We start from the raw sequence: 17,486 nt of genomic DNA, 5'->3' as shown, positions 1-17,486 counted from the left end.
TATACGCTAACTAAATTCATTGAGCCCCGCCGCGGGCACCTTTTTCGGGCTTATCGAGCGCCCTGACGTAATATAAGCAAGGAAAACGTTCTATTTTTCTATTCAGCTTGTTTTTCCTGCCTCCATGGAGTCAAACCCTTTAGAAATCCGCGAAATTGTGGCAAATGTACTACGGTTCGCTACCCCCTAGGACTTTACTGGCAGCCGCACAGGTCAACTCCGTGTGGGCGGACGAAGCTACCACTGTATTTTCTGGAATCCTTCTGCACATTTCCTGATCGAATGACTGACTTGAGTGTAATAGTGGCTTTGGCGAGGGGAATATCGCTCCTCTTCATCGTTCACTCGTGCATTGCAGATAATAGCTTCTTCATCGCCTGAACGCCGACTCTGGTATGTAGCTTGGACCAAGAGTTGTCCACGGAACTGACAATTGGGTCGTGCACGACAGGTACACAACAAAAATCCGCCATCTGAGTCTTGGGCACGACGATGACTGGAAGGAAGAGCCGGAGCTTATGGGGCTGCTAGCTTCCGGGCGGTTTTCGTTCCCAGGCTTGCGGTCTGTTGTTGTGGACATGGGGAGTGAGGATATGCATGAGGAGAAGATCTTACCACTCCTCTCCCCTACCCTCATTATCCTTGAGCTCTATGGCGGCTACTATACTTCGAAGTTTCTGGATGAGATCCAGGTTTGTTGGTGTTTCTCGCAATACTGGCACTCGGCTGACATCAACTAGATACGCTCGCCTGGTCTCAAGTTCTTCTTGGTGGACAATTCCCTGGAGGACAGTATCACGGCGGATGCAGTCATGAATTTCCTGGATCATATGCCTTCTATTGTTCATCTCGAGTTACTGCTGGGCTGGCCTTTTCTGCGAAACAAGACCTTTCTAAGGCATATGATGCTTAATCCACGGCTTGAGGTACTCGTTCTTGGCAATAAGAATGAAATATCCCACACCATGTGCAGAGAAGCTCTGATCGAATGCGGTGATAACCCGATATTTCCAGCATTGCGGTACCTCGGCGTTTATATTGAGGACAAGGCTTTGCGGCCTTTGCTTCCCTTCCTCAGCAATGTGCAAGGTTTACGACTCGATGTCAGCGATTGCGGACCCATACAGACGCAGAAGCCGTATATAATGGGCTTGCTTTCCGCATGCCCACATCTCGAAGACCTTGAATTTGGGACTCGCCATTCCAGTACTATCTCCTCGGCAGCCTTTTTGGAACTCGCGTCCGGTTGCCCACTGCTCCGAAGGCTAGAGATCGGAGACACATGCGACTGTGAACCTGATTTCAATGATGCTTTGATCGAGAAACTTTCCTCCCGATGGAAAAACCTAGCCGTTCTCTCTCTCCCTTTCCAGGCAACGCTGACCCGCAGGTCCCTGGCCCATTTGGCACGTAACTGCCCTGGGCTCATCGAGCTGCGGGTTATGGATGACGTTCTGGAAATGGAAGAGAAGGAGCCGGTTGATATGGTACCTGTACCAAACTTGAAGATTCTTGAAATGGGGCAATTGAACCTCAACTTGAACTCCGAGTCCGAAGCAGCAACAGCGTCCAAGAATACCATTGCGGTGCTGGATAAGTGGTTTCCCGCTTTGCAATCGTTCTTTCACAACTATCCTACTATCAGTAGAAAGTACCATATGTTCAATCGTCTGGTCGCAGAGCATTTGATGCAGACCAGACCCATCCAGCCTTTGCCACCTGCATATCCAGCTACGTCTGTAGCGCATGAGCTGCACCGAAAACTCCTTGCGCCTAATTCTGCTGGCAGGTTTAGCTCTGCTTTTTGAGATACGACTATACAAATAGGACCATAGGGTTACAACTCCCAAGGCCAGATCGGGCTGTCTATGTTAACCAAAAACCGTGCTGGGAAATTCTTCGTGGAATTCAAATTCTGTCGGCTGCATCCTTGACTCCTGACGCATTATCTTCGTCACATTTCGCAGCAATATCTTCCCCCGCCAGATAATCATACTGACACGATACTTTGTTTTCACTGGCTGGTTCTTTAATCCAATCGCCTGCTTTCTTGATATTCCTCTCGCTGTCGGCATCGGTATTGCGTGCTTGTCAGTCTTCGACTCTCGGCCAGGGACGACAACAGCGATGAGTTGTGCAATTCTCCCTTCGTGGAGGGAAGATTGAAGTACTCTATGGCACAACTATGAGTTAATTTGCCTTAGAAATCATAAGATTCTGGTATCGTATAAGGGCGGCCACCGCATAGTGCCATTCAACTTAGCTCTTCATTTACGGAAACAATGCGTCCAGCATATGCATTCTTAGAGCATCGCGTCACCCTCGGAGCTTTAGACGGTGCTGTAAATAGTATATGGCATGAAAAATTCCAAATCTTCATGTAGGATAATGGGAGTGTTGAACAAGATGGGACATTGAGAGAAAGAAACAGTGCTTAAATACCGGTGGCTTGCACCATCAAACCAATCAACATTGCGCCATAACGATCGTATTGGTGGATGCTCAAGGAGCTTTCCTAGACACGAGATGGCTGAGTTTGCCTGAAGTGGAAGATACTAGCGATGCAAACTGATTACTCGTAGCTGCAATTAGACTTGAATGGCTCCGCAAATGGGGGGGGTATGATGTTTCAATCGAGACGGGGATACCACGAGCTGTAGTACATTGGCAAATGGTCTTGAATAGCCCATACTGATGGAAGCATTCGCGGAGCATATCTACTACTACTATTACGGCCTTAGGTCCCATAGAGGCAATAATCAATGACTCGAAAGAACAAATCATCGTTCTCCCCCAATGATAGACCTGTTCCAGGGCGTAAAGCGCCAGATCTGATATCTTGGATTACATTTTTCTTGAAATTCTCAGCAGAGTATCGATAGGATTATGCTAGTCCTTGATGTGGGGTTTGGGCTAACAGCAGGATAGCCTCTCCCCTGAACGCGTTAGAAAGATGTGATATCACAAAACGAAATAGAAAACCAGTAGCCATGTTGGCCGCTCACACCCGCGGCATTACATGTTGCGTATGTAGTTGATTTGTGCCCGCTGGAGCCCACTGCGCAAACGTCGAGCTGCCACCTGGACACGCATTTTTAGCTCCTTTCTCTTCCGCCAGATACAGCGTGACTCACATTCAACTTGACGGCAAGTGGCCCTGATGGCAGGGGAGCCGAGTTGGCCTACCGTCCAAAAGTTGCCGGCGTGGAAAGGGTCTGAGTGGTCGACTACTTTTGGGATGCGGTAAAGGAGAATGCGCTCATAGATCATGAGTCGAAGCTCTGCACGAGTTGGCGGTTAGCACGAGCAATCATGAAAAGTATTGAGACGGGGATATACTTACCTGGAGGCAGGTCCAGGAGCCTGAAGGGCTGTTCGGTAGGCGCGTCTGGCATCTTGATACAGTGAAAGGCAAAGGCTTGGGGGGGATCGGGAGATGGGCGAAGACGTGTAGACCCACCCAAAACACGCGTAGGGAGAGCAGGACAACAGCCGTTGGAAAGGATGTTGACCCGACTAGATGGAGCTTCATTGGAACTGAACTTCGAAAAGGTCTCGCTTGGTAAAGCTCCACGAGGGCTGACTCTCCGAGTTTGGTACCGCCTCAAAGTTGGAGCAAGCGGGCAAAGAAGGGAAGAGGATGAATTCGACAGAAGAGCTCGACTGGGGCAACTCCGACTACACTTTCGCAAGTCGGGACCGTCAAACAAACCCAAGACGGTGGAAACTTTCTGGTAGAACGTACGCTGTCACTACTCGAATCTTTACTCTGGTTCCGCGTGATTAGACCCTGAAACATTAGCAGCATACTGTTACTGGTAACTTTTGATCAAAATCTTACTTTATCGAAAGATCCATTGAAACAACTGACGCCTAAACGCGCTAGCACCGTAAGTTAGTCCCTTCATTGAAATCTAGAAGATCCCCCCCCGAGACATGAGTCAAGCGAACACAGGGTATTGTCGTCCGTAAAGTGAAATTAGTTGGTCATAAATCATTGAGACGAGCATCTCTTCATCATTGCAGAAAGACTGGAAAGGATGAGCCAGACTGCTAACGTAGTCCACCACTTGGGAAGAACCGGGGGCCTGCAAACCCATGCGCAATGATACTTTGGATATCAATGTTGATGTCCGAACGCGGACTCCAAAGCTTTACAAGAATGAATCTTCCGGATCTAGATTCCAGTTAGTACAGAACGCGCAGATGGTTGCTTTCATGAGGAGCTTACGGGGGCGGGTCGAACTTGATGCTGACCATACCCTTGTCTCTCTCAATGAAGAAACGAGCATGCGGGGTGAGGACAGCGGCATTAGATGGGGCAGACGAAGATTGCGGGAGCGGATCAATAAGGCTTGGATACTGACGACGCCGCTGGGCAGGGTCGGAATAGCCCCGACGTGGGTTGGACTCAAATTGACGGCGCATTCCCTGCCTGCGACGGCTACTGAAGGCATTCGTAGCAGAATCTTCGTCCTCGTCGTCGTCATCATCCGTGATAATATCGTCATCGCTATCGGAAAGAAAATCCTCCTCAAGAGCACGCTCAATCTCCGAGATGGTGGGAATATCATCATCAACAGAATCCAGAAAAACGTTTTCATCACCGGTCTCCTTGTCGTCGATAGTGACCCTGAATTCAGCATGGGTATCATTAGTCTCACCATTTTCTATTCCTGCATCTCGAGTGACTTGTGAATCGGGGCTCATGAGAACAGTGCGCTGGAGAGACCGCAGTGGAGGACGAAAGCCGTTCAGATACTCCATAGAGGGCGTGACATTGGAGCGACGAGCAAGGCGGCGGCGATGGCGGGAATGGGAGTACTGTATCTGGTACCGGGCGGTGCGGTGGAGCAATTCATCGGAGGCCATGGAGACAAACACCATTCCTTCTTGAATCCTGGGTAAACTGTTAGGCCTTTTTGCTTAGCTTCGTCGAGTTTCAAATTGGGAGAAGAACTTACGATGCATCAAACCCAACTCCTGGGGCTTTGATCACGAGTTTCTGCAAGCAGAAGGGCGCTTCGCCCCGGTGTCGAAGAATCAAATTGCAGCGATCGGACAACGATCGATAACGAGACGAGTCATTTCGAAGGACACACTCTGGGGAAGTGCCATCTCCCTCGAAATCGAACATTCCTCCGTCGCAGCTCGCAATTTCCATCTTCAAGGGGCCGGGGACCACTTGGCCATTGTGACCGTAGTGAAAGCCTCCAGTTCCTTCACGGTGGTCATCTGCGTCCAGCTTACGTCGCTTGACGCGGCCGCGGCCGCTTGGGGAGCGCTGGGGCATGAGGGCAGGCCTGGGAAGTGTATCACGGAGAGCAGGGCGGAAAGAACGTCGGCGTACTGTTCTGTTGGTCGGCGGGCGGGGCTCCACGCTGGCGGGGTTCACCGTAGACGGAGCGGTGTGCTGGTCTGGTAGGGACCTCCGGGACTCCTGCGCATCTGACCGTAACCGCTGGAGACGTTGGATCTGTCTGTCCACTGCGGCACGCGCTTGCTCAAAGTTGAAGCGGTCTCGGGTCTGGTCTTGATTTCGAGCTTCGTTGTGGCGAACCTCCACTTCTCGGTGCAAGGTGTCCCAGGCGCGTCGAACGTCTTCAGAAGATGGAGATGGACGATTGTTTTCTGAGCTGATAAGATTACGAAGATAGGATACGCCTGGGTACCTAGCGGCAGACTGGTTGTAGCGCGGGGTCCCGGGTTGAGAGTTGACAAAGTTATCCAACAGCTGGACGGTGCCGGGGTTGGACTGGAGTTCAGAAACGAGAGTACCGTAATCTTCGTCACTGCTGGACTCTCGCTCCGGAGCTTCGGGGTTCGACGATCTCCAGTGGTCGATCAGTTGCTGGGTCTGGGGAAAGCGGACGGCAAAGGTCTGATGGCGATCCCTGGAGGTGTCTCTTCCGGGCGGGTCGGCCATGGAATTTGGCGAAGGCAGGCGGACATTACCAGGACGAGAAGGGCGGCGAGACGAAGCAGGTGGGTGGTCGTAGTTCCCTGACTATATGGGGACCGGTGAGGAGCGACTCAGGCAGAAACAGGCAAGCAACTTACCATCCTGCCGTGGAATTCCAAATACGCTAGATGCACCGCCTGAGTCCACCATGAAGAGAGAATCCCTGCTACCCGATTTAGGTCTGCACGTTACAGACCAGGGAAAGATAAGAAAGACCTCGCCCTAAGGGCAGATCGATAGACCATAGTGCGTGCAAGGAATTGGCGCCCTGGTCATCCAACACGTGATCTGCGAGTTGCGGGCGATTAGATCATCGGTGGGGAAGCTTTCACCTCTTTAGCTTCTTGTACTTTCCGGTACTTCTGACCCGCTACGCGCTTGTCTCGCCATGGCTGACGCTGGAGAGCAAATCAGTGCCGGTTCGTTTAAAAACATTTTCTATTGCAGCTTCTGCTTGTCTAATATGCGTCGCAGATGAAATCGCACTCTATGACCGTCAAATCCGACTATGGGGAATGCAAGCGCAGAAAAGGTGAACAACACAACAGATCCCAGAGAGCATTGCCTGCTAACCTCCAGGGCAGGATTGGCTCGGCCAATATCCTTCTTATCACCATGAAGTCTCTTGCCAATGAGGTGGCCAAAAACCTTGTCCTCGCAGGAATTGGCTCTTTGACCATCATCGACCATGAACCAATTACCGCGGATGATCTACAAACTCAGTTCTTCCTCGAAGCGGCGACCCAAGATCCGGATATCGTCAATCAAGGAAAAATGGTATGATTTTTTGCTTCTAACCCTTTTTCTTCTTTCTTTCTTTCTTTCTATTTCTTTTAAGCGTACTCACACCCCAAAGAAGCGCGCCGAAGTCGCTGGTCCCCAGGTCCGCAACATGAACCCTCGGGTAAAGCTGAATATCGATACCTCCGACATCCGCACAAAAGAGCCTGATTACTACGCCCAGTTCAGTGTCGTCATTGCGACCGAACTGGACTACAATACTACGTCTGCGATTAACGCCGCCTGTCGCATGGCGGAACGTCCCTTTTACGCAGCTGGGCTCCACGGACTATACGGTTACGTCTTCGCAGACCTCATTAGCCACGAATTCGTTATCGAACGAAATAAGTCGAATGTGCCGGCGCAGACACAAGAGACATCAACGCGTACCGTCACCAATATAACAACCAAGAAGGAGGGCGACAAAGTTATCGAGCTCGTTACAAAGCGCGAGACATACACTCCGCTGCTATTGGCAAATGCTTCGCCCCTCCCGGAAGAATATACCCGTGTCCTTCGCAAGCGGAAGCAGGTGACTCCCCTCCTCAGTTGCCTGCGCGCGCTATGGGAGTTTGAGAAAGCATCCGCCCGACGACCAACGTTCAACCATGCAGACCTCGAACTTTTCACCAGGCTCGCTAGTGACAGCCACCAGGAATTGAAGCTGGATTCCAGTACTCTGGACTCTGTGTTCTTGCGGAACTTCTTGCAGAACCTCGGGAACGAGCTGCCTCCCGTCGCTGCATTCTTGGGTGGCGCGCTCGCGCAAGACGTGATCAACGTCCTCTCTGCTCGGGAGCAGCCGATCCAGAACCTCCTTCTGTTTGATGCAGACAAATCAGTAGGCCCGATCTATCCGCTGCATCCTTTCTTTGATGAAATCCCCGGGTTGGCTGCGGTGCCACCGGTAGCAAACCCCATTCCGATACATCCCGCTTCCGCCACGGCTGTGCCTGAGACGACTCTGTGAGCATGAGCGTTGTCTACCAAATGCTCGATTCTGGCGTTGGGGTTTTAGCGTCCCTTTTGCTTTCCATCTACGAATCATGTGTACGATATCAGGATAACAATTTATGTTCAATTCCCTATGGTAACATTATGTTCAAAAGATTAAGCTACCCACATGCTTGGTGTAGCCACATGTAGACAAACCAAACGCCATCAGTGCATTACAAATTTCCATCGGAATTTAATGTGCCTCCTTGCCCAGTTCTTCGTCCAGGGACCTTTTCGGGCCCATGGAAGACGATTCGCCCTCCTCTTCGTCACTAATTAAGCCTTCAAGCTCGAAACCCTCCGCATCGTGGATACGCTGCGTCTCGGATTGAGAGCGCGCACGACCATTGATACCATTGACATTGGTGTACTTGCCTTGACCTTCGGTCTCTTCCTCGGGGCCGTTGGGCCAGGCATGGACAGCGTAGATGTGGAGAAGGACGTTGACAACTGCGAACTATTAGTACCAACATGATAAGTGATACGACGGCAGACTTACAGAGGAAAAGAAGGAATGCAAAACTGTACTGAATTAGCACGTACGAAACGTGCATGACACCAGCGTTACTCAGAAGCTCCATTTGCTCCTCGGTGGCGCCCATAAACAAGAAGCCCGAGGCACACAGTAACTGGACACGTTAGCAAAAGAGGTTCCTAGTTGACGGACAGCAGACGACCACTTACAAATGGAGTGAGATACTGGAAGCTGTCGGGGTCGGTTCCGCTCATACTGACAGCAGGTTGATCACGCAAAACGAAGGAAATTTCAATCACGCGAGCAAGACCAGCACCCATCAGTGTATATCCAAAGACAGAGTGGACCATAGTGCTGATCATCAGAGTCTGAGTGTGAGCTGACATGGCATACCCGGTCATCATAATAACAATCGCAGGAATCAGGTTGCGCTTAGGGCGGCCGTCCCGGGAGCGGCTAAGCCACATGCCCAGCAGACCAGCACACCACCAGATGATACCCATGGTAGTATGCTGGAGGTCGTTGTGCACCCAGGGACCACCCCAGCGGTGCTCGGTGAAAGTGTTGACGCAGCCCCAAGCCGCAATGATCAGGGAGTCGAAAAACTCCTGGCTGCGGCCCGTGCGACGGAGCCAGTACTGGCCGACCAGCAGCAGGATGGTCAGCAAAATGCCGTATGCGATGAAAGCACTGCCCATAATGAAATGGGCTGCACACTGTCCAAGGTGGTCGCCCTGGCAAAAACCGAGCGCGGCGATTCCACCAAACAAGATTTGCACCCAGCTAACAACAGGCATCGCCTTGCCGAGAACACCGTGGGCCAGGACAAAGATCCATCGAATCCGTCCCTGTCCTCCCTTCTCCAGATGGAGCTTCAGATAAAATCCCAGGGCGACTTGCACGATCAGCATCAGCATGAGCCAGTTGGCGAAAGAGTGGTGAGCGTTCGGTCCAAATTGGCGACCCTTGTGCGCGTGGCCGAGGAAATAAGCAACAGTGGCGATGCAGGATCCAACGACTTGAACAGGAACGTGCCAGCGCGAGCGAACAATCTATCGAGCATCGTGTATTAGAGTTGGCCCCCGGCTATCGTAGGGTGGCATGACTTACCCCCAACACCATACCCAGCGGAAAAATGATGCCGAATGCGAATCCCATCAACAGAATGTGCACCCATAGTATCGCGTCCTGCGTTCTTCGTTAGTATGACATTTCTTGGATTCATAACCTGGCAGTTGGACCAGAAATCGCGGGGACTAACGAGAGGCTCGAGAGAGATGGCTTCGCCTTCAGGGACCATTTCATGGCCACCGTGGGCGGCGGCGAGGCCGGCGAGTATGAAGAGCGTCCATAAGGACCCTTGAGACCGGAGATTCATGATGATCTCTGGAGTGGTGAAAGTCTTGGCTTTGGGGGGGGGTGGAAGTTGAAGATGGTAAAAAGGGACGACTAGTTAGGCGGGCCATGGCGAGGTGGATCGCCAATCCGGAGGATCCGATTACTTGGCTTCCATTTCCGTTACGCGTCCCTGAAACCGTACTCCTTCAAGTTCTCTCGCTCTCCACTTATTGCTTTGCTATTAGCATACAGAATGAAATTTTGTTATTTTCTTCAGTGTTTTGTTAATCCGCTTTTTAAACCCTCCAAGCCTTATAGGCGAGATGGCAATACTTGAAACGCGTCCCAAGCTACATCACAGTACATGCCTCCGGAGAGGTTGTTGTTGACAATATTATTTTGTTTTCATCAAGTACTAAAAGACTCTAAAGCCCCTCCATCGGTTGAAATCCCTGAGATTCTAGTCTTTAGTGAGAGCGCTCCTATTTCCGAGAGGGGGCGAAAAGCGTCCAGGCCCATCTCATAGTTGGACACCTTGAATTTATGGTGTACAACTTACTAGCAGTATGCGCCCATATCGATGGAAGAAACTTACTGCTTAACCGCATAATAGACAGACTGGCACCGTCCATTAACTTTGATTATTCTCAAGATCATCATCTAAAGTTTGCCCATAGTCTGTTCAGACTGTCCCAGGTAATGTAGGCCAGACTGTAGGAAGGCAGTGCTGCCACGATCAGCAGAATCGAACACAAGAGGATCAACAGCAAAATAGTGGGAACAGAACATCCTACAACGAACTCAACTTACTCTCCACACATACCCGCAACCTACCAACACCTCCATCGGTCTGGCAATCAACCATTAACGCGACCGCTGCCTCGAATCCACCATGGAAGATCAGAATCGCAAGACCCAAGAGGAGGAACAACAGGCTGAGGATGCTCGCAAAGCCAACGAAAAGTCCAAGGTAGGAACGCCTTTTGACACCATCAAGTCACAGGCCCAGATTCGTACTACATAACCACCCGTTCTGCAGATAGACTTTGTATTGAGCCGCTACTGAACTAGACGCAGGAACGTCTTCGTGCCAATATTGTGCTCCTCGAAGAATACATTGCGAAAAAGGAAGCGCTCGTGGAAAATGAAAAGGCCCGCCTGCGGTAATTACATAGTGTCATTATGGGTCCACGATGACAAGGCCCTTGTCAATGGGAGAAATAGCTGATCTCTACAGCGCAACCGGTGCCGACGAGACTGCGTCTGAAATAGTCAATCGCCACATTCGCTACCTACACCGATACAACGAGATGCGAGACAGCGGCTTGGGGATGCTGAGCCTTCTTGCGGAGAACAAGGGTCTCACCTTGGCGCAGATTTACAAGGAACGTGGTATGAACGAGACTGTCGAGTTGTGGTTCCCGGGCTGATTCGTCGATTTGGACCATCCAGAGCGAATGGCTCTGTCCAATTCCCGAGGAAAATTCCTAATGATCGGGTTTTCTTTATCTGCTCTACGGCATTTATACTGGGAACAATAAAGAAAGAATGAGATACATTTAGTCCAATACATTCGTAAACCACCAAACTCCCGATTATCTATATAAGTCAGATCATGAGCGGCGGTAATAGGTACAGGCATCAATCGGGTTCCGATCGAGTCTTGGTTTTGCGATCGTGTCAGATGAGGGTATAAAGGAAGTCAGTGAAGAATAACAAGAGATGAAACCTCAAACGCGACCCGCTAGAGATCAACGTAGACGGTGCGCAATGCAATGCGGATGCAAAATGGAAAATGGATGATGAAAAAGAAAAAAAGAAAAAAGAAAAAAAATATATTTTCAAAAAAAAATATAACGCGACTGGTTAACCCGCCTTCTCCAGAGACTGGAGTTGCACCAGCTCGTAGTAGCGGCCCTTGCGGCGCATCAACTCAGTGTGGTTACCGGCCTCAACGACCTTACCAGCCTCGAACACGTAGATAATGTCCGCATTCTGGATGGAAGAGAGACGGTGAGCAACGGCAATGGTAGTACGACCGCGAGCAGCAGCGTCAAGAGCCTCCTGCACGATCTTCTCGGACTCGGAGTCCAGAGCGGAGGTGGCCTCGTCGAGAAGCAGGATACGGGGGTTGCGGAGCAAGGCACGGGCAATGGCCACACGCTGCTTCTGACCACCAGACAACATGCCACCTTTGTTACCAACGACAGTGTCGAAGCCCTCACTGGCGTGGTGTTAGCTTGTCGATCATATGGATATGCGGGAAGTAGTGAGAAAACTTACGGAAGAGACATGATGAAGTCGTAGATGTTAGCATCACGGCAAGCCTTCTCGACAGCGCCCTCAGGAAGCATGCGGCCTTCGGCACCAAGCATGATGTTTTCACGAACGGTACCCTGGTAAAGAGTAGGCTCTTGACTGACAAGACCGATATGATCACGATAGGAATTGACGTTCAGTTCCATGATGTTCTTGCCATCGACGTAGACACCGCCAGAAAGGACATCATAGAAACGCTCGAGCAGACCGATGGTGGTACTCTTACCACAACCAGAGGGACCCACAAGGGCAACATATTGACCAGGAGAGATGGCAAGGTCCAAACCACGGAGAACGGGCTGGTGGGGACGAGTGGGGTAACGGAAGTGGACGTTGCGAAACTCAACCATACCATCCATTTTGTGGAGGTGCTCACCAGCCTCAGACCAGGTATCAATAGGAGGCTCACGTTCGAACAGAGTGCGGGTCTCAGCGGCGGCATTCTGTGCCTTCCCCATGTCCGGGAGAAAGAGAACACGGTACCGGCAGATTGAGAACCGAACAGGATTTCGGCGAAACAGACGAAGAAGTGGAACACATCGTACTCGCCACGGCCAATCAGAGTACCACCCCACCAGAAGCCAAGGGCGATACAGAAGAAGACGACAGACAGCGAAGCAGCGTAGAGGGTAGACGACTTGAGAATGGATCGAAGACTGCGTGCAGTCTGAGCCTCAAGCTGAGTGTGGAAGTGTTCGAGAACATCTCGCTCACGGCTGAGAGCAGCGACGGTACGGATAGCACCGGCAGCCTCACAGGCGTAGCTAGCACTCGACGCGTAGGCCTGCTTGGAGCGCGCCTGAAATTGCGCAAGAAGCTGGAAACGGTAGAAACCACAACCCAAGAGAAGCGGCACACCGACCATACACACAAGGGCAAGCTTCCAACCGAAGGACAAGGCGACGACAATGGAGCCAGTCAAGGTGGTGGTACACATCATAATCGTTCCGAGGGTCTGGCCCGAGATACCCGCGAGAGACTTGGTGGTACCAGCGAGGAAAGAAGTCATAGCACCAACACTGTTCTCCTCACGATCGAAGAAGTTGATGTCCTGGCGAAGCAGAGTCCGGAAAGCACGGCTCCGGGCATTGCGAACAAGACGCTCGGAGCAGAAAGCGAAGAGAATGCCCATCATGGAGGCAGTGCAGAGCTGCACAAGACCAGTGGCCAGGAACATCAATGACCAGAAACTGGAGTCATGTTCGATCTGGTGTCTCTTTTCCGCAACGGGGTAGACGGAGATCGCAGAGATAGCCTTGGCGTACAAGAAAGCCTGGGTGGGCTGACCGCAACCAGCGAGAATAGCAAAGAACATACCAAGGACCATGAATCGCCATTGGCGAGCATTGAACCCAAAGATGAATCTGATCAGAGAAAGCAGACTGAATTTGACGTCCTCCTCAGGTTCGTGCTCCGCAAGAATGAAACTGGAGATAGATTGGGTATCACCTTCGTTCATTTCAATGAAGCTGTGACGCAGGTACTCGCTCGGCTCGACGGGCTGGATACCATCCATACGTTGGCCAAGATCGTCAGCGAACATACCAAGGGCAGCCTCATCTTCGGGCTTGAGCAGCATAGTGGCACGAGGGTTGGCAGCGTGGGTGAAGTAGGCAGTGTGACGACTACGGCGCATCGCAGGGTGCAGGGCAGATGGCGGGCGGACGTTGGAGCCAGGACGAGCAAGAGAGCCAGGACGGAACATGGAGGCAGGGTTGCCCATATCGGCACGCCACATGGTCTTGATACGGGGACGAGCAGCTGGTGGAGGAGCATCCAGGTCAATAGTGTCAAGATCATCAGTAGCAACGGAGAAACGATCGTTCTCCTCGGTAATCTTCTGCGCATTGACAAGCTTGGCGTAGACACCATCCTTGGAGAGCAGGGCGTCGTGAGTTCCTTGCTCGACAATCTCTCCCTTCACGAAGCAAACAATGTTGTGGGCATTCTTGACGGTAGAAAGACGGTGGGCAATGACAATGGTGGTTCGGCCCTCAGCTGCCTTGTCAAGGGCAGCTTGGACAACGCCTTCAGACTTGGTATCCAGGGCAGAGGTAGCCTCATCCAGCAAAAGAATCTTGGGATCGGAGACAACAGCACGAGCAATAGCAATACGCTGCTTCTGGCCACCAGAAAGCAAGAAACCGCGCTGACCAACGTTGGTCTCATATCCTTCGGGGAGGTTCATGATGAAGTCATGCGCGTTGGCCATCTTAGCAGCGTTCTCAATCAGGTTACGGATGCGGATCTCGGGCTCATGCTCCCATCGTGTTCCAATCAGACCATACCGAATGTTCTCAGCGATGGTCACTCCGAACAGAATAGGTTCCTGACTGACAATGGAGATCTGTTGGCGCAACCAGCGGAGGTTGATCTTCTGCAAGTCAACACCATCAAGGGTGACATTGCCCTGAACTGGGAGGTAGAAGCGCTCAACAAGGCCAACCGCGGTACTCTTACCCGATCCAGAAGGACCGACAAGGGCAGTTGTGGTACCAGAGCGGCAAGTCAGGGTCATACCCTTCATGATGGTCACATCAGGACGCGAGGGATAGATGTGCTTCACATTGTTGAACTGAATGTCACCCTTCAGGTTGCTAAGGATGATACCCTCGTCGCTCAAGGGGTCAATGGGGGATTCACGGTCGATGGTGGCAAAGATCTTGGTGGCGGCAGCGACAGCATTGGTGAAAGCCTGGGAGTTGGGGCTGATGTTGCCCAAACTGAAGGAACCCATGAGGATAGACATAAGAATGGTGATGACGTTGCCAGCGGGGACTTCACCCATCGCAACGTAGTGACCACCCTGCCAGAAACCAAGACCATAGTTCAGGAACATGATGGAGAACATGGAGGCTACCAGCACACCGAGAGTCATTTGCAAACGCATGCCCCACTTCTCAGCCAACTTGAGGTGGCCCTCGTATTGGCGAGCAAGCTTGTCTTGATTACCGAAGGCAGTAGCACTGCGAATGGAGCTGAGAACTTCTTCGGCTAGCGAACCGCCAGCAGCGTAACTGATGATCGACAGTTTACCGTACTTGACAATGAACTTGGAGCCAGTTCCCATGATCAGGACAATGGCCACAACAGTGGACGAACAGATACCAGCAAGCTTGGGGAACTTGATGAAAGCAATAATGAAACCAGTGCAGAAAGTTGAGAGAGCCTGCAGGGTTAAACCAACCTTCTCGGACAGACCCATTTGGATCAAGTCGGTATCGGCGGTAATACGGGTAGTGATTTCACCAGTACCCTGCTTGTCAAAGAATCCAATGTTCTGACGCAGGATGGCCTCCAGATACTTCTCACGAATAACCTGAGTGATGTGCTCTCCGGTGTGCATGAAACCAACCATGCTAATATAGACGGTGAAGAATTGGGCGATTCCAAGGTAGACGTAGTACAGCACGTAGTGGCCAAGTTGGTGGTTAAAGTATTCGTGGGTAATTAATCCAGCGCCGATCAAGCCGAAGTTGGTCGACATTTTACCCATGACGATAGTGAACAGAGGCTGAGCGACACCAGCGACGATGGCCATGATGGCACTGATTGCAACAATAATGAAATCGTATGCCGTGGCATATCGGTACAGGGAGAAGAAGTTCAAGTTCTCACTCCGGACCTCAATTTGACTCTTGAGGATTTCCCTCTCACGCTGGGGCAAGTGGGCGTACAAACCATCGTCAGGAGATGGAGCGTGGACAGGACCCTTCTTGGCGGGCTTCTTCTTCTTCTTCGGCTTTTCTTCGGTGTCGAAACCGCGGTTCGCTCTGTAAACCGGGGGGTGGTCGCCCTTGACGTTGGTGTCGATCATCTCGACATCGTCGGATGAATTGTCACCCTGGGATTGCCTCGATCGGTAACCCATGGTGGTCGTTGTAACCCCAGTCAGTTCAAGGTCTAGACAGGAGCTATGGGTAACGACACAGGCTGAGGGGAGGGCTCAGGATTAGAATATTAGGGCGTGGGATGACAGAAAGTGGAAAAGAAAGAAGGGCTTTGTGCATGGCGGGACAGAAGCTTCTATTAAAAAGGAGATACGATCGCCTCAACACACGGACAATGGGGGCGAGAGGCAAGGAAGCTCAGAATGGTTACGCGAGAAGCCGGTTGATCGGGTCTAAAAAAAGTAAAAATAAAAAAGATTGGAAACGTGTTTTGGGGGTCCAGATGTCAGGATGGGTTTCGAAACGCGATCTCGAACAACTGGCCAATCGGGGGCGAATAAGAAGCTTTTTAAGAGTGAGGTGGGCCAAATTAGTGGCCTTTGGGTCCAAGTATACATGTATTCCTCTCAGTGCAGTAAAGTTGCTGTTGAGATGGACCTTCGGGAATAGCGGGGGATAGGGTCCCTTTACGAGTCTCAGGGCCAATGAAGAACACCTTATGGAGCATTCTTCTTCTACGGGAGCTCTAGTCCATGCATTAGTGCTCTCAGTACAGCTAAACGTATACCCAAAATAGATTCGCAAATGGAAAGCCTTGTTCAAAAATTCCGTGTCCTGTTACTCGAGTTGGACTAGAGGGCCGTTTTGGCCCCGACTATGCTGGATGTGGGCAAAAGCCACAAGGCTTGCGGCTGACCCGGGCAGAACTCAAGCGAATGTGGGACTGGGCACGGGCAGCGCAACTGTAACCGCAAGAAAAGGGATTGCAAGGTTAAGCAGCTGTATAGGGTGGAGGCCGTAGTTTGCGTATTTCGTACTTCGTTGATGGCACTAACTTAGAAAAACTGGGTCTCCAGCGTTGGTTACGGTTTAGAGTGGCCAATCATGAAGGGCTGTGGATCCCACTAGCCCTAATATGTCAAATGATCGTCTCGGTGGGAGCCACGTTTTTCTCCACTCCTGGGGGCGATCAGTCTAGGAGACCACGGGGAGCCCTGCTGCGCAGCCGGGGGGTAACGGATACACATAGATACGATCGAGCGGAACTATTATGAGTCGCACTGAGACAACAACGCTATAGATTCCCCCCGGTAGTGTTTCCAGGTATGACAAACACACATGGCCGAGATAGTTATATTATTCCGGGGCCGTTGGAGTGCATTGACTAAGACTGAACCTGCAGGATCGAATCTAAAGTTAGCTTGAAGGATGCAGCCCCCAGGAACAGAAGCTTTCTAAGGTGAGCATAGGTCCAATTCGGATCTTGCCAAGCAGGTCATTTAGCCTTGCAATATCATAGCAATACGCCTCTGCCCGTGGTTGGGGCGGAATACGTTTAAGTACTATTGTGCAGCATGCGAGAAAGGAATCGTACGTCTGGATTTTATTGGTTGCAATTCCCCACCTCGTGTTTCAACTTCTCCTCGAGGGAGCGAGATACGAGAGGCAACCCCCCCTTTCTTCCCTTTTTGCTAATTCGCATTATGCCTGCGAGCATGGGCCCTGGCGCTTCCTGTGGGGGCAATGCGATCATGATCATCCATTTTGCTACCAAAGTGGTTCCCATACGAAGTACGCCCGGCATAATGCACAACTCTTCCATGACCCTAGTACAATCCAGAACGTCCGACATCGATTCACCACCTTCAAGGATCATCAATGTTTGATCTGCTCCACGATTCGACGTTGATCCAGAATCACTTACCACATGGTGGACAGGCCTGGT

General features: G+C 51.3%; 6 protein-coding genes across 6 annotated transcripts; 3 read left to right on the top strand and 3 right to left on the bottom strand.

The window, feature by feature from the left end:
* Positions 1 to 578: 578 nt before the first annotated feature.
* N7468_004994 (uncharacterized protein) lies at positions 579 to 1,808 on the top strand (the record flags this gene model as incomplete). Its single annotated transcript, XM_058474291.1, has 2 exons — positions 579 to 692; positions 741 to 1,808. The coding sequence occupies 2 exons, from the start codon at positions 579 to 581 to the stop codon at positions 1,806 to 1,808; spliced, it is 1,182 nt and encodes a 393-aa protein (XP_058330031.1).
* Positions 1,809 to 2,884: 1,076 nt separating this feature from the next.
* N7468_004993 (uncharacterized protein) lies at positions 2,885 to 6,063 on the bottom strand (the record flags this gene model as incomplete). The annotated part of the gene is made up of 11 exons (XM_058474290.1): positions 2,885 to 2,936; positions 3,006 to 3,081; positions 3,135 to 3,281; positions 3,344 to 3,542; positions 3,601 to 3,678; positions 3,746 to 3,790; positions 3,842 to 3,882; positions 4,059 to 4,177; positions 4,232 to 4,900; positions 4,965 to 6,007; positions 6,061 to 6,063. 11 exons carry the CDS (start codon positions 6,061 to 6,063, stop codon positions 2,885 to 2,887), a joined length of 2,472 nt encoding a protein of 823 aa, XP_058330030.1.
* Positions 6,064 to 6,436: 373 nt separating this feature from the next.
* On the top strand, positions 6,437 to 7,712 carry N7468_004992 (E1 ubiquitin-activating protein AOS1; the record flags this gene model as incomplete). The annotated part of the gene is made up of 2 exons (XM_058474289.1): positions 6,437 to 6,739; positions 6,846 to 7,712. The coding sequence occupies 2 exons, from the start codon at positions 6,437 to 6,439 to the stop codon at positions 7,710 to 7,712; spliced, it is 1,170 nt and encodes a 389-aa protein (XP_058330029.1).
* A 219-nt stretch (positions 7,713 to 7,931) lies between these two features.
* On the bottom strand, positions 7,932 to 9,591 carry N7468_004991 (Ytp1 family protein; the record flags this gene model as incomplete). Its single annotated transcript, XM_058474288.1, has 5 exons — positions 7,932 to 8,188; positions 8,238 to 8,367; positions 8,423 to 9,265; positions 9,324 to 9,401; positions 9,475 to 9,591. 5 exons carry the CDS (start codon positions 9,589 to 9,591, stop codon positions 7,932 to 7,934), a joined length of 1,425 nt encoding a protein of 474 aa, XP_058330028.1.
* Positions 9,592 to 10,762: 1,171 nt separating this feature from the next.
* On the top strand, positions 10,763 to 10,981 carry N7468_004990 (SWI5/SAE3 family protein; the record flags this gene model as incomplete). The annotated part of the gene is made up of 1 exon (XM_058474287.1): positions 10,763 to 10,981. The coding sequence occupies one exon, from the start codon at positions 10,763 to 10,765 to the stop codon at positions 10,979 to 10,981; it is 219 nt and encodes a 72-aa protein (XP_058330027.1).
* A 436-nt stretch (positions 10,982 to 11,417) lies between these two features.
* Positions 11,418 to 15,741, bottom strand: mdr1 (ABC multidrug transporter Mdr1; the record flags this gene model as incomplete). The annotated part of the gene is made up of 3 exons (XM_058474286.1): positions 11,418 to 11,775; positions 11,835 to 12,319; positions 12,394 to 15,741. 3 exons carry the CDS (start codon positions 15,739 to 15,741, stop codon positions 11,418 to 11,420), a joined length of 4,191 nt encoding a protein of 1,396 aa, XP_058330026.1.
* Between the last annotated feature and the right edge of the window lie 1,745 nt (positions 15,742 to 17,486).

Source organism: Penicillium chermesinum (genome assembly GCF_028974085.1).
Source record: "Penicillium chermesinum strain IBT 19713 chromosome Unknown utg000004l:1.0-3345178.0:1.0-3348027.0, whole genome shotgun sequence".
NCBI lineage: Eukaryota > Fungi > Ascomycota > Eurotiomycetes > Eurotiales > Aspergillaceae > Penicillium > Penicillium chermesinum.
Note: the sequence above shows the minus strand (reverse complement) of the source record. Positions and strands in the feature narration are given on the sequence as shown.